At 39.7% G+C, this 15,733-nt stretch overlaps 1 protein-coding gene across 1 annotated transcript; it reads left to right on the top strand.

Moving 5' to 3' along the window:
* Window positions 1-12,640: 12,640 nt before the first annotated feature.
* Window positions 12,641-15,733, top strand: LOC146313727 (B2 bradykinin receptor). The gene is made up of 2 exons (XM_084737608.1): window positions 12,641-12,739; window positions 14,032-15,733. Exon 2 carries the CDS (start codon window positions 14,038-14,040, stop codon window positions 15,160-15,162), a length of 1,125 nt encoding a protein of 374 aa, XP_084593734.1. The 5' UTR covers window positions 12,641-12,739; window positions 14,032-14,037; the 3' UTR covers window positions 15,163-15,733.

Below are 15,733 nucleotides of genomic sequence, written 5' to 3'. Positions count from 1 at the left end.
AGGCAGAAATGCTGCTGCTGTTCTAATCTGAAATGTTTCAAAAGAACTACAACTGAGCCTCTTAATAGACACATAGTATGTAAGGGTCCAATTCAATTTGCTTAAGGCTGCAACTAACAGTTTCATTAATTGATTAATTTGTCAATTATTTTCTCAATTAATTGATTAATTAGTCCAGTCACAATCTTGTTAAACAAGAAAATTTACAATATATAAAATATATATTTAATAGAAGCCAACTCCACTATTGAAATAATTCACAAATAAACCAGACTTTTTTTGAAGGTTTAGTTTATGTTCCCCCCTCCATCTCAGAGGTCTGAACAGCATGCGTCACTTTCCTGTTGTGTGCTGAAAACAAGCAGCGTAAAAGTGCCGGGCCAGTCAGTGTTTGTCTGTGGCCAACTCTCCATCACAGGTTAGTTACTGAATATATGTGACAACTGTGCCTGTTGATCAAAGTGAATCAGTGATGGTGTTTGTCCTGTGAAATCACAGGATAGTGCGACCATAAAACACATGCTTTTTGAATGGAGTTTGGCTTAACAGTAGCTTGGCTCCGGGGCATGTCGTTCCAAACTAACTTCCCTCTATCGTCACTTTGAGCAAAGTGATCTATGTTGATGATGATAACATCATTGTAGGCCTACTAAGATGTTCCCTTGTGGTTTAAAACTACCGCAGTTAATGAATCATTAAATATTTGTTCATTGTGTGAGCTTTCTTCTCAGCAGAGAGCATGTCCCTGCTGTGCATCATCAAACCTGTCAGCTCAGCTCTCCCCCTGAAACAGAGGGGAGGTCTGGCCAGCTCACATACTCTAATAAGACCCTTTACTGGCACTGTCAGGGGAATAGAGAGAAACATTGCTCCGGTGATTAGCACAGAAGCCATTAGCCATTAGAGATGTGTACTGAAGTAAGTCTGCTTATCTGCTTCAAATTCACTGTCATCGGTGAATAAGAGAGGAAAGACCCTGTGAGAATAACTCACAGTGAGCATTATCAGTGAATTTCACTTTTCTGTTGGAGTTAATGAATGTAACATAAAACAGAAATCCTTGATCTGTGTATGAATGCTCATTCTTGACCTTTGTGAATAATATGGTGATGAGAATCTTAGCTCATGGTCTGCTTACTAATGATCCTGAGCTTTCACCATATATGATCTCCTACAGTTATGAAGAATGTATTCATTTAAAAAAGCACAGAACTCTGATCTGACACAGGCAGAGAGACGATAAAGAGAAGCTGAAATTGGTGTGATGTGGTCAAATCTTCCTTGTTTTAGTTTTTTAGTTTATCACACAGTTGTCGAGAGTTACTTTGACTCTTACAATCAAACAATCAAACAATCAATCAAAAAGGAGTCTATGTCGAGTAGGGCCAATGACCAGCATCACAGTTTTATCAGAATTCAGGTTCAGGAAGTTATTTGACATCAAGTCTTTCACAGCAGACAAGCAGGCCTCTTAATTTAATCATTTGGGAATTATCATAAACCTACAAGCACAAACAGATGAGTATTATTAGTGTCCCAGTGGGAATTAATTCCACAACTGTGTATAATCTGGACAAGAGGTGAGAGAGACAAGCAGAGAGCCAAGACTACAGCCACGAGGTACTCCACATTTCACATCAAAAAGCTCCTCTTTACACCAGATCATCTTGCCTGTGTCATCTCTCTTCCACTTTGTTGAGACACAACTGACAAATAAATGGAATAAGAATAAGAATGTAATCTCTAGAGAACACAACCACAGACAGCAGTGATGCTGTTTCTAATGAATACAGGGGAACTGAACCTCCAGGTGAAAAGGAGGAAGAGGGGCAGAGAAATGAAAAGAGTTGCAAAGCAGGGGATGCATATGTCTTTATTTATCAGAATAAGGTTCATATCATATATATGATTTATGTTGTTTAAGGTATCAGTGTGTTTTATTGCCAGAGGATGGAAGAAAATACAACAGATATTGGAATTATAGCTGCAGATCATGAGCTGCCCACAGAGCTCTGCAACACAGCATTGTCTGTGTGTTCAGCCCAGTTGGTTAACAAGGGTGCCAAATGCAAGCAGGTAGCACCTCGAGGTGCTTCTGCCTCCTGTGTGTCCCCGGTGTAAGAGGTTAACCATGCTAGACCAATTTGATCACAGTTTGTCTGGAAGTATACAGCCATTTATAGTGTCAAAAGCTGCACTGAGATCCACTAACAGAAGCACTGCGGTTGAATCTGAATCTGCAGGGGGTTTTTTTAATCACCCTTTTTGGTAGCATGTCTCAGAGAAAAAGTCAATTGTTCCATATGTGACACTCAGGGATTGTAGGAAATTCTTTACTCGGCCATTTTCTGGGTATTAATTTTTTTTGCTAAAATTAAAATCATCCCAGAGGATGATTATAGATCTGATCTCTGCTTTCACAGGTTTTTCAGCCTTAGAAGATGATCATATACTGCTTCACAAATATAATATAACACATGGTGAGGAGAATACAGAACTCATTATAGAAGTGGACTTACATCTATAATTTTGTTTAGAGATCATGTAAAGCAACAATAAATGTGTGCTCTGAGTTTGTCACACCACAGAAACATGTTATTAACCACCCAGCCAAATTTGAATGATTCAAAAAATCATTAAATATATTAAATTAGGTCTCAAAATCATTAAAAAAAGAGTAGCTTTCTCTGCTCTGAAATGCTGGGAGTGTGTCTGCTCCACTGTCTCAGTAATCAAACACCACTATGACCTGAAAACCACCTGAAAGGTGGATGCTCCATCTAGCAGCTTTTTTGGACATGTCCAAACATGTATGAGCCACCAGAGCCAGAGAACGGTGACAGGATGGTACATTTGTACCTGACTGTTATGGAGGGGGAGGGGGAGGCTTTGTTGTTTGTGTGTTGGTTCACACTGGGGGACCGTGATTCCGGCATGATGTCACTGATCTGATCTAGATGTTTTTTCCATGCACTGGAATTTATGTGTTAACGCAGTTTATTTATGCAGAGATTTAAAGGACCATCCAGATTCTGTTTGATTCCGGTTTCTGTGTTCAGTTCATTGGCTCAGGGCTGTGTTGTATCTTATGATGTGTTTGTAGTGTATGATTCCTCTGAGAGCAGTTGTGTAACATTGTTTCTGGTAGGAAATGACTATGGAGACAGTAATCATTCACTGTCTGTGTGTCATCGTAATAATCAGCCCTCCGTCCTCATGTGTGAGCTGATGATGCACACAGGCAGACCTGCTCATTTTCAGGATCATCTCTTAACCCCCTGCGAAAGACGTGCAGAAGATGAGACGTCAGCACTGAGAATAACCTTCCTGTCAGAGGACAATCAGAGGAGACAACAGTCCAACTTCTAATGGAGACCTCACCAGTTTAGTGTGGAAAGTGAGTCAAGAGTGCAAAGGGCAACTGGCAGAACAGAATGTGTTAAATTTCCTCTCGGTCAACATTTCCAAACAAAGAAAGAATCTAGTGTTGGCTTGACTGTTACATAAATGTGATGTAACATAAAGTACAAGCCTTGTGTAGTCTACGGGTTGATGCTGACAGTACTAATAGAAAGATGTCAACTTAAGGACCACAATTATTAGAACATTTTCCTACCAATAACTCCCATGGGAATATATTTCCCATTCCTTCTGACCTTCAACTCCAACATTTTTATTTTATCATTCAGCCAGTCACATCCATCCCAGTGTGCACTCCACTCTGTAAATGGTGCAGTTTGAATCAGATTTCAATCTATCTGTAATGCTTGTTGAGACTTTACATGTGGAGTTTTAAAAAATCTGAGAACTATTTGATCTGTGCAACAGGACATACATTTTTAGGGAAACATAATGAACCCCAGACTGTGGTGTTAAAGCCGTGCACCTTGTACGCCCACCACCTCCTCAAACATATTTCAGGAAGCCCATTTTTCTTCCACAGATCTTTTTTTTCGCAGAATCAACACTATTATTTCAGAATTCATATGGAGTAAAAAAATCCCAAGGATGCGTAAGCAATTCCTTCAGAGACCAAAGGCACTAGGGGGAATGGCTCTGCCAAACCTGAGATTTTGCTACTGGGCTGCCCATCTTAGAATAATACAATCCTGACTACAGTCTGACTCACACCATTCTGTACCTGTCTGGCTCAAATTGGAAGCTGACTCTTGCCATCCAGTCTCCCCCTAGCAGCATTAGTTCATTCTCCCATTAAGAGTCCCCCTTCAAGCTACACGAAAAATGTAATAGTTAAAACATCTCTGAGAATCTGGAACCAATTCAGGCGTTATTTCGGCCTTCAGACCTACTCAATATTGGCCCCAATAAGGGCAAATTGTGCCTTTCCCCCATCTTTAGTAGATGGGGCATTTGCAATTTGGTCTGACCTAGGCATTAAATTGTTTAAAGACCTGTATATTGACAACAGTTTTGCATCCTTTCAACAGTTGTCTGAAAAATTTTCCCTCTGTAAACAACATTTCTTCAGATATCTCCAGATTCACAGTTTTGTTAGTAGCAGATTTCCTCAGTTTCCCAGTCTACCTGTTGAATCACCATTGGACACATTCTTTAAACCAGCACCAGCTCTGAAAGGAATGATGTCACATTTTTACGCTCAGATTCATTCCCTACATTTGGTTTCCTTAAATTCCATTAAATCACTATGGGAGGCAGATCTCGGAGAGGAGATTACTGAGGAACTTTGGGAGGATGCCCTTGATAAAGTACATAAATCATCTATTTGTGCAAAACATGGACTGATCCAGTGTAAAGTGGTGCATCACACCCACCTTACAAAGGTTAGGCTCACTCGAATTTATAGAGCTGTGGACCCAACATGTGACAGGTGTCAACAAGCTCCAGCGAGCCATGTTCGCATGTTTTGGTCTTGTTCTGCTTTGCAATCTAATTGGGAGGAAATCTTCAGGTCAGTGTCCAAGGTTACTGGGAAACTGATTAAACCTAATGCTATGACTGCACTATTTGGTGTATCCTTACCTTCGATGCCACTCTCCTCCCTAGAGGCAGCCTTTATAGCCTTTGTCACCCTACTAGCCAGATGCTTAATACTGCTCAAGTGGAAATCTTCAACAGCCCCATCACATACAGTATGGATAAAAGAAATCCTTAATTGTGTCAATCTGGAAAAAATCAGGTGCATAAAGAATGGCTCAAAATTTAGTAAAATGTGGGACCCTTTTTTTAAATATGTACAAGAGCTGGACTTCTGAGAGACCCCCGAGACTGATCAGGTACCTGACCCACAGTATTTATGAAATAATGAACAGTAGACTGACCAACTATAAGATTGTATTATTATTATTATTATTATTTGTTTGTTTATTTCTTTTTATTTTATTTATTTATTTATTTTTATTTTATTTATTTTATTATTATCATTTTAGTATTGCTTAGTTCTTGTCTTGTCCTGGATTTGCATGGTTTTATTTTCTTCTTACATGTCTTTACATTCACTTTTGCTTTGTCACTATTGTACTGTCCAAATGTTACTGTATTGTTTGTATTGTTGTCATTTATTTGTCTAACTCTGAAAATATTAATAAACAGATGGTGAAAAAAAAAACATATTCCAGGAAGGAATTAAGACAGAATTTCTAGGAAATGCCTTTGGAGATTGTTGACTTATGTTTTTCCCCTTTATTCACCAAATTGGGTGTACCCACATAGACAACACAGACACACTAACAATACATAATGACAAGACATTACAGGACACAAATAGGTAACAGGTGACAGTGAAGAATAAATATATAAATAAAAACAAAACAAAGAGCTAAAATTAAGTTTGTGCTAATCTGTTTGGGTTTGGATGTACTTCAGATTTGGGTTTGGTTAAGCTTCATATAAACATTACTTTTCCTTTTTTTCTTCTCTGCCTTTTCCTTCTCTCCCCCCCCTCCCCTGCAGCACATCTACATTTACAATTGTTGAGCTGATTGTTGTCTCACTGAGACTCTGCCTTTTTTGGAAATCAAACCAGTGATGATGTTGAGATGTTGATTTTTTTCCTACTTTTCCAGTTTAGTGGTATGGTTTACTTGGCAATAGTTTGGGCAGCAAGTAGGGTATTGTGATATATGGTGGACATGTGTTGAGTGTTTCTAGATGGTAGAGTATGCATACAGAAGGGGACAGTGGAATGTTACAGCTGAGGATTATGGGTGGTGTGGTGGTCACCTCCTCCTGGAGCTGTTTTCTTAATGGACAGAGCCAGAACATGTGGAGGAAGTCATCAGTTGTGTTGAGTGTACAATGAGTGCGTGTGTCTGATCCAGAAAATTCCATTATGTTGATCTTGTGTTGTGTGATGTGTGTTCTGTGGATGATTTTATGTTGTACGAGCCTTGCATCAGTATTCCTGGTCAAAGATGTTATTACAAATTTTAGTACATTGAGCTCTTTATCCCATTTGTTTGGTGGAATGTGAAGTGTATTGCTTGAGTCACTACAGCCTAGATTCTCAAACTGTGGTACGTGTACCACTGATGGTACGCGAGCATCCTCTAGTAGTACACAAAGCAATGTCAGAAAATAGTTCATTAATGATAGTGCCATTGTCATCCATCAAGTTAAGGTGGAACAACTTTGACAGCTTGGCAGAGAATAATGTACCTAAATATGTGATGAGGGCAGCTGCAGGTGTTAAGTGAGGGATTTTTGAAATTTTAAATGTTCATCTGTTTGTAGGATTGTAGATTTATTCCAGTTTATTGTGAAATCAGAGATGACTTTGATAACATGATTGCACTAAGTTTGCCAGAGAGAGAGTCTGTGTGTTTGGTCCCACCTGCAGATGGAGGTAGACAGAATGGAGCAGAGAGGAGAACCAGCAACATCAGCCTTCCTGCTGGCTGTGTCTGTCAGCCTCTGCTTCTATCATCACACCAGCTTGTTTGTTTAACTATGTAATGAATCAGTAATGATATAAAGGTGTGGTTGAAGGTTGAGAGATGCAGAATCTGTGCAGGTTGTGGAACAGCGGGCTGCACAGTCCTGTTATCTGAGCTTTGGTAATATTACTTAATCTTGAAAATATCATAAGGGACAGTTCACCCCAAAATAAAAAAAACATTCCCCTTGCCTGTACTGCTATTTTTCCATCTAGATTTTTTTAATGTGAACTGCAGAGTTTTGGAGATATCAGCCATAGAGATGACTTCCTTCAGCTCATATAATGGGACTACATGGCACTCAGCTTCTAGAGCTCAAAGCACCAAGTAAATACAAAGCCAAAAAATCATGACGCACTTACTCAAGATAATCCACAGACCTGAACAGTTTCATGTAGTTTTATGAGTCTTTTGAAGGAAATTTCTTTCTAGAAGAAAAGAAAGTAGTTACAGTAGATTCTACTGCAGAAAGAGAGTAATGTAAAAAAAAAACATGCTGGCCATTCACTTTGTTTTGCCAGAGATTTTATAGAAAAGCAGCCACCCTCTTCTCCTTTGTCATCTTGTTGGATTGTTTAAGCAGTGTTTTAAATCTAGGCTTTTTTGTCTATGTGAGATTATCTCATTGATACACATTACTCCAAGCTGAATTTATACAGCTCTTTGTTGAAGCATGTATTTATTTTGTTACTTATTTCATAACCATCCTCTTCTGTCCGCCTCATCATAAATGCCTCGTATTCTGTGTTGTGGTTGAACCTGAGGTGTTTCACAAGGTTTGTTGTGTTGCCCTAACTCCTTACCATTTTTCCACAAACATCACAAACAGGCATCTTAGCTGTTTGTGGAGCTGAAGTGGCTCCACACATGACTCCATTTACGCTCTGCCATTGTGTCTACAGACTGAGATTGAGTGACTGACTGACTGAGCAGCTTGCCGCTGCGCTTACGCATTATGCACTTACCCAGGCGGAAGAAAAAGTAGTTCCCACCATCATCATTTAGACAAGTTCTCAGTAGTTTAGTTACTTTCCACTGTGTTCCTGTTAATGATGTGCATTACCTCAAATGACTGGAGTATCAAAAGTACCGATATTTTGATTTGAGAATCAATTTTAGAGCATAAAGCTCTGGTATCGGAGGTATCAATATTTCAGTATCGATCACATCACTACCTGCAGCATCATAGTTTGAAGTGTAGGGCCACTGAACAAGCTGCTGTATTGGATGAGTTTGGAGTGAGGACATGTTGTCCTGTTCATTTTCTACCCCAAGGATCACACCTACGGGGTAACTTGGGGACAAGGTGTGGCTGAACCTTGTTGCCTCTCTGCTGGGCCCGCTTCTCTCTCTTTACATCCAGCCACTTGGCTCTGTTATTCATTCACATGGATTTTCCTACCACAGCTTTGCAGATGACACTCATCTGACCCTGTCTTTCCATGTCCTGAAATCTGGCTGACATCTCTCAGTGATGAGATGATCTTTCCATCACAACTGAGAACTCAGTGGTATACCCGGTGTGGACTGAGAAGAACCTGGTTGTGACACTGGATGACCAGCTGTCTTTCAGTGCAACACCCCCTTGCAGATTTATTCTCCAAATAAAATCAGGAGGATATGCCCGTTCCTCACACCCAGAAAGCAGTGCAGATTCTGGTCCAGGCTTTTGTCATCTTGCGGCTAGCCTGCTGCAACTCACTCCTGGTTCGTGTGCCTACAGGTGCCATTATCTGACTTCTGCTGCTCATCCAGAATACAGCTTCAGAGGAGCCCAAGTTCTCCCACATTACATCGCACAGTACATCTGTTATTCTCTGATTGTATTAAATATAGAACTTGAAGCAGTTCATTATATTTATTGAAGGATGATGTACACATACAATTCATGCAGTCCCTGTATCCTCATGGTTGAAAGCATTATTGTAAGTTGCTTTGAATAAAAGCATTGTTATGACCCAGGTCGTGAAGAGTGTTAGTGTATGGCAATATATTATGTCAATGTTGTTTCCCCCCTCCTTGCCGGAGGGTGGTGTTGTGTTTCCTATTTGTGCTCTTTCCTCAGCATGGGCATCGGATGACGATTGGTTTTGAAGCTGAGGCCGCCTACTTTAATCGGCGCGTCTCCTCTGTTTCCTGACTCCCAACCAGACTGTGCCACGCCGTCCGTTTGTGCCGTGCGGCCTGTGAAGGCTGACGTTGTGATTAATGTGTTGCCTTATGCCAAATGTAAATAATCAGCAGAGAGCAGTCCTGGTAGTGGTAGGGGTGAGAAGCCCGTTTATTTTGTAAGTCCTTTTTCTCCTGTTTATGTTAGGGAGTCAGGCAAGGTACCTGTATTTTGGTAACTTTATTTTATGGGTAGGTAAGTTAGTTAATTTAACCCCAGATCGTTTTGTTTGTTATTTTGGGCCATGCTCACCCTGACGTCTTTCTACCATGTTTTCTTATGTGAGTGATGAATAAATCATTCTTTGTCGGACTGCACCTGCCGTGGCACTGGTCATCCTTGGGAGTGGGGAAAGAGGGGTGACGCTTTTGTGCTGTGTTCAGGTTTTCCCCCGAACCGGGTATAACAGAACCACCACATGAATTTTATCAAGTAACATCTAAGTTGGTAACTATGACTATGACTGCATGTTGAACTGATCTCCTGATTTAAAGGCTGTTTCTGAACACGGGCTATACAGTCACAATGAAAATTTTAAATTATTAAATTTATTCACTTTCACTTCAGTGAGCTTACTCAATAATTTTTGAGATAATTTTTAGGAGTTTCTAAAACTCATAGAGTCAAAGTCAAGTTTGAAAAGGAAAAACTTGTAAAGTAAATGATTTAAAAAATATATTAGTTGGTAAAACCTTTTCCAAACTTAAGAGTTTGAGTTTGAGAGTCAAAACTCTAAAATTTATTGAAATTGCCTGAATTTTGAAATTTCTCAACTTTTTAATTTTTTTTTACAGAGTAAGACATTTTAGTCACCTTCATAAATGAGACAAATAAGTGCATTTAGGAAGAATTATGAAGCTATCATTTTAATGCTTTATAGAGGTTATAAAGCAGATATAAATCTTAAATTTGCATAATTTCTTCCATAGTGTTTTATTTATTTGGTGACCCAAATAAAATCTCCTGTGACCCGCCTGTGGGTCACAGCCCAGTCTTTTTGAGAGACTGCTCCAAAGTGTAAAAGTGGCAAGGGTCGTTTGTTGTATTATAGTGATATTGATAATAATATTTTTGACCAAATACGATGATATAATGATATAGATACTGTAACAATATTATAGATATGACTATTTGTGCTTTTACAAAATATTAACACTAGGGATGCAAGTTTTATGCATTGTCCTTAACAGGTGGATAAGGTCATTAATCATTAATAACTAAGGTCTATCAATCATTAATAATTAATAGATACATAATGGCTGTTTTTTTTCTCATTTTTCCCCTCATTTTCATTATTTTGTCTTTCCCCCCTCATTTTAAGTATAAGTTAAAGTTGTCTTGTTCAACAAATGTCTTGGCCAGACAAAAAAATGTCAAATTAGGCAGAATTACTGCCATTTCTAGACTACTGATTCATTATCAATCAACACATTTTTAATTGATTTAGATTTGGCAATTTATCATTAACATCCCTAAGACAATGAAATATTTGATAATGATCAGTAATATGAATACAATGACCAAGTAGGTAAAGACAAATAACAGAGCCTGTAAGTTTAGAAAATGACATCACTTTACTGTAATACAGCCTTTAAAAAACACAGGAAAAGAAAGCATTTATTCCATATCACAATATAATGATACCCAAAACCTATCATGATATCTAGTTTCATATCATGACACGATATCAATATATAATATCAATAAATTTCCCGGCCTGAAGTTCTGCTGTATTCATTAGGTAAAACCTTATGAATTTTCACACAGACAATCAAACAACCTTGAAAAGTTTGAAAAATAAACTGAGACAAGAAATCTGCTTTATTGGTGTGCCTGATCTCAGTTTCAGTAAATGTTATTATTATAAAATGCCATTCTGGGAGCATATTTTGTAAGAGAGTTTATTTCAGACTGTGGAACTGCTGACGCATTCTGAACTGCGAGGTAGTATCAGCCAAACCAAACCCACATACGGTCTGACACTGTTGTCCTGTGTCCACTGGACTCTGAAATAAGAGTCTGTCTTGCTGTTGAAGTTACAAAAATTACACCCTATCAGTGCTCTGTAGTCATAACTACATAATGTCATGAGTATTCATGGGTTGGAACACACCCCGCGGCCCTTATTTTAATCTCAACTACACATATGTTAAGTTTCTTGACTGCATTTTGCAGGTGCATTTTGCATCATGCTACTGCCTTGACAACATGTGTCCACAGACAAACAGACAGACAGACAGATATATGTATAAACACCTGACAAAAAACTCAAAACTGCTTCTGTGGTAGTTCCTTGCCTCTGAGATGGTGTCTCCAGGACACACAGACTGACAAGGCAAAAAGAAATGTGGCCACATGTTGTTGCAGCTGATGATTAAATGTGGGCTGAAAACAGTGAGCAAAGTGTAAAATAACAGTGTTCTATCTGTGAGTGTTTTACTTTATAATCCAGCTGATCAGGTTTTTCATTCATCTGTCTCTCTATCCAACATCTTATTCAAACTGTTTTTTTCCCCTCAGTTTCTTTGTCTTTTTTGACCAAACTGTAGTAATATCTTTTTGTTGTTGTTGTTTAACATAGTCCACATTGTTGATCGAGCATCAACACAGCCAAAGATCAGCTAGCTGCAGTTCAGAGTTTTAACTGAGGGACAGACTGTGAGCTGTGGACTGATGATTCCCGTCTCAAGAAGGAGATGATGAGAGTCAATGAGAGCCAGGTGATTAACCTGCATCTGAAGTTCAACCCTGGTTATTCAACAGCAGTCAATAAAGTGAAGCCAAGAGAAGACTGGACAAGTGCTACAAGGCCCGCCCTCTTGAGATTAACAAGCAATCAAAAGATAAACTAAATTATTATTGTTATTATCATCATCATCATCATCATCATCATCATCATCATCATCATCATTATCATTATTATTATTATTATTATTTTTGTTGTTGTTGTTGTTGTTGTTGTTGTTATTATCGTGGAGAAAGAAAATTCTTCCTGCATGATTTATCTTGGTTATCTGGGTTATTTGCTGAGGTCTTTGTCTGTACTGTATATTCTTTCATGTCAGCTTTGTCCTATGTTGTTTCTTGTTCCATGATGTTATGTTATGAGCACTAATTTAAAAAAACAACAACAACAAGCACAAGCCTCTAGGAAATGTGAGAAAATACATGACAAAGAATTTCAACATCTGCATGAAGTGAAATAAAATATATTCTCAAATCGTTTTATGAGCAAAGTGTAAAACTCAAGAAATAAAACATTTTATACTGTTACGATCCCCAGGTTTGGGCTACTCATATGTTCCCAGGTATATTTATGGCTGATTGTTCCAATACAGAAGCCAAAATACAGTAATGTTTAACAAATCCTAACAGACTGTCAGCAGTCACTGAGTGAGGGATTAAAAACAAAGCATAATGCTTCTGGATAGTGAATACCATTTGTATGAGCCAGAACACAGCACAGTAGCTGTGGGGAAAAAACAGATGGAAGTTATCAGTGACGACACAGATGATGATCTCTGGGTCTGCACATATAAAATCTGACCAGTCTCCCAACGTTCACTCCACTGGAGGCTAGATCACCATGACGATTATCTGCTGGGAATGAACAGGAGGCACATCTGGATGGAAAGGACAGATCTACGGAGATAAGGTGAGCATTTCAAAAGCTTCACACAGACTGGGTAGAAAGGAAAATGTATTTCTTTGCAGTTTCTGGCCTTTTTATTTGTAGTGGTTGGATAGGGAGGTTGCACACTGGACCAAAGATATTTTTCATTTACAGCTGCTCTGGACAAGTTTATATTTTATTCACAAATATTAGTGTAACTGTAGTAAATAATGTATTGTGGTTAAATCGTTACCGTCATGGACAGAAAAAAGGCAGTTTCAATTTCACATAATTAATGGCACAACACATCACACTTTCAAAATGAGTAAAGGGGGAAGGTAGACCGCTGAGCCACTCTGCGATGATATCAGCTTCTCATAACTAACTGATGAAACATCTCTGATTTCAACATAAACATCTGAGGGAGGCTGAAGTATTCATCACAATATTTAATGCCAGGAATGTTGGAACTGCGTTCTTACGCAATAACAGTTCTTAACATCCTTGAGATGTGAAATTATTTGTTCACTCCTGCTCTGTCTTAAGGAATTAAGAACAAAGAAACAATATAGAAAAGTCATCCATGCTGGTGTAATAATTTGTTCAGCTGCCTCAGAAAATCATCTCTGTCTCAACTCCAACTGGAAGAGAACTCTGCACGGACACTTTGAACAAGAATTAAAGTTTCTGAGCCACATGCCTACTTTTAAAGTTGGGCTGAATTTCAGCTTCACCCAGCATCATTTACCATGCAGTGTAGAGTGGGGTGCAAGGACCAATCAACATCCATCTGACATTCAGATGAATTTATGACATGTCAGAAATTTTACTCTGCCATTGTTAGGCTCTCCCATGATTTTTTATTTTTAAGTTTGGGCACACAGGATGGTACAGGTGATGCCTTGTTAGTATTATTTCTAGCAAATAAATTTCTACCTGCCTCAGAGCTTTCAAATATTTTTAATTAACAATTGTCACTAGCCAGAAGGGTCCACAGGAGTGGCTTTATTTTATATTTTACACATACAGTGTGAGCACTCAAGTTGTGGTTTACATCAGACTGTACAGTGTGAGCTCATAAACAGTGAGTTTTGGCTTTATATCATAGACAATTTAAACAACATTTCTAAAATCATACCATGTACGCCCAGCTTAAAGGGTCAAGACTGAAAACCTTGACTGTAGACCAGCCTGAAAAATTTAGAGAGAAGACAAATGAGTGCAGCGTTCAAGTAGCCTCATGTTTTATTTCCATTTATGTGTCATAGCTATGGTATTATATATACAGTTTTCTTGATTATACTACTCTGACTTCAAATCACTGTCATTCACAGTTTCCAATGGTTGTGAATGCATCAGACTGGTTGGTCCCTACTGTGGACTCAGAGTTGGACCCCTGCACTAACTACACTGAAGCCTGGCTGTGGCTGTCCTCCCTGCAACCAGCCTACCTGGGTCTGATCAGCCTTGTAGGCTTGGTGGGGAATGGCCTGGTTCTCTGTGTGTTCTGCCTGCAGAGGAAGCCCTGCACTGTGGCTGATGTGTACCTGGGGAACCTGGCAGCTGCTGACCTGGTCATGATGTCCTGCCTCCCCTTCTGGGCTGTCACAATAGCGCGAGGCTACCAGTGGGACTTTGGAGAGGTCCTCTGTAAGCTGGTCAACGTGGCCATCTCTATGAACTACATATGCAGCGTTCTATTCCTCACGCTGGTCAGCGTGGACCGCTACCTGGCTCTGGTGAAACCAATGAGCCACAGCCGTCTGAGGAGAGCCACCTGGGCCAAGGGTATCTGCCTGGGTATCTGGAGCCTGGGCTTCCTCTTCACTCTGCACGTCCTGCTCTTCCGGACAGTGTCCTACGTAGAGGATCCCGCTGTGGAAGCCTGCATTCTGAACTACCCTCACTCAGCATGGCAGCTGTACCACAACATCACCAGGAACGTGCTGGGCTTCCTGATTCCTGTTCTGGTGATGGCTTACTGCACTCGTCACATTGTGGCTACACTAAAAGACCGCGGGGCCAGAGGACTCCCCCGGGTGAGGGCAGAAAGGAAGGCCACCTACTTGGTCCTGGCTGTGCTGGCCGTCTTTCTGTTCTGCTGGACTCCACACCAGGTGATGCGTCTTCTTGACACTGTGGATTACTTCCACCTTACACCTGGATGCCTATGGGGTCATGTCCTTGATATTGGCATACAGCTGTCCACATATCTGGCGTACAGCAACAGTGCTGTTAACCCCTTCCTGTTTGTCATTGTTGGGAAGCATTTCAGAAAAAAGGCAAAAGAGGTGTTTGGAAGAACTTTGAACCCCTGGTCAAAAGACATGACCTATCTGACTGTGAGCTTCACCTCAGTGAACAGACTCAGTGCAACAGCTGTTTGTGTTGATGCAGTCTCCGTCCCTGGAACAGCACGCTCAAATCAGTTTGACAGAACTGCTAGAACAACATCAAAACTCTAGAGCGGTTATGAGCAAACTGTGAAGCTTGCTTTCCATAGTTTGGTTCTCATCATGACTGAACATTAAGTATGAGTTATAATAATGTATAATATTTATACATTTTGAGGTAATGGTTTGGAAAAAACCTTTGTATTATAATCATTATCATTAAAGTGGACATATTATGCTCATTTTCAAGCTTATACTATTCATTTTGGGTACTGGCCACAGTCTCAGCACCTCTACTCACCTTCTGTCTGAAACACTCCTGAGGGACTGTGTCCACCTTTTTCCTGAGGCCAGTGTCACTGTTGAATTGTTCCCAATGGGAACACAGCATGCTAGAAACACATGACAAGGAGCATGTGAGCATTTAAAAATGTTCAGCTTTGGGTAAAATGCTGTGCTTGTCACTGTCACTTTTTACTCAGCTGTCCAATCATGATGGAGGAGGAGCGGGACAAATAAACTATCACAAGCTCTTTCCTGTCCATATTGCTTGAACCCTTTATCTGCTCTCCAGTGGCTTCCTGTGCCTATGTCAAAAAAATATACAGAAATTAATAAATTATTTTACTTTTGCTTAACATTT

This window comes from Lutjanus erythropterus, chromosome 15 (assembly GCF_056507025.1).
Source record: "Lutjanus erythropterus isolate fLutEry1 chromosome 15, fLutEry1.hap2, whole genome shotgun sequence".
NCBI lineage: Eukaryota > Metazoa > Chordata > Actinopteri > Lutjaniformes > Lutjanidae > Lutjanus > Lutjanus erythropterus.
This window is presented reverse-complemented; position numbering and strand designations above follow the sequence as displayed.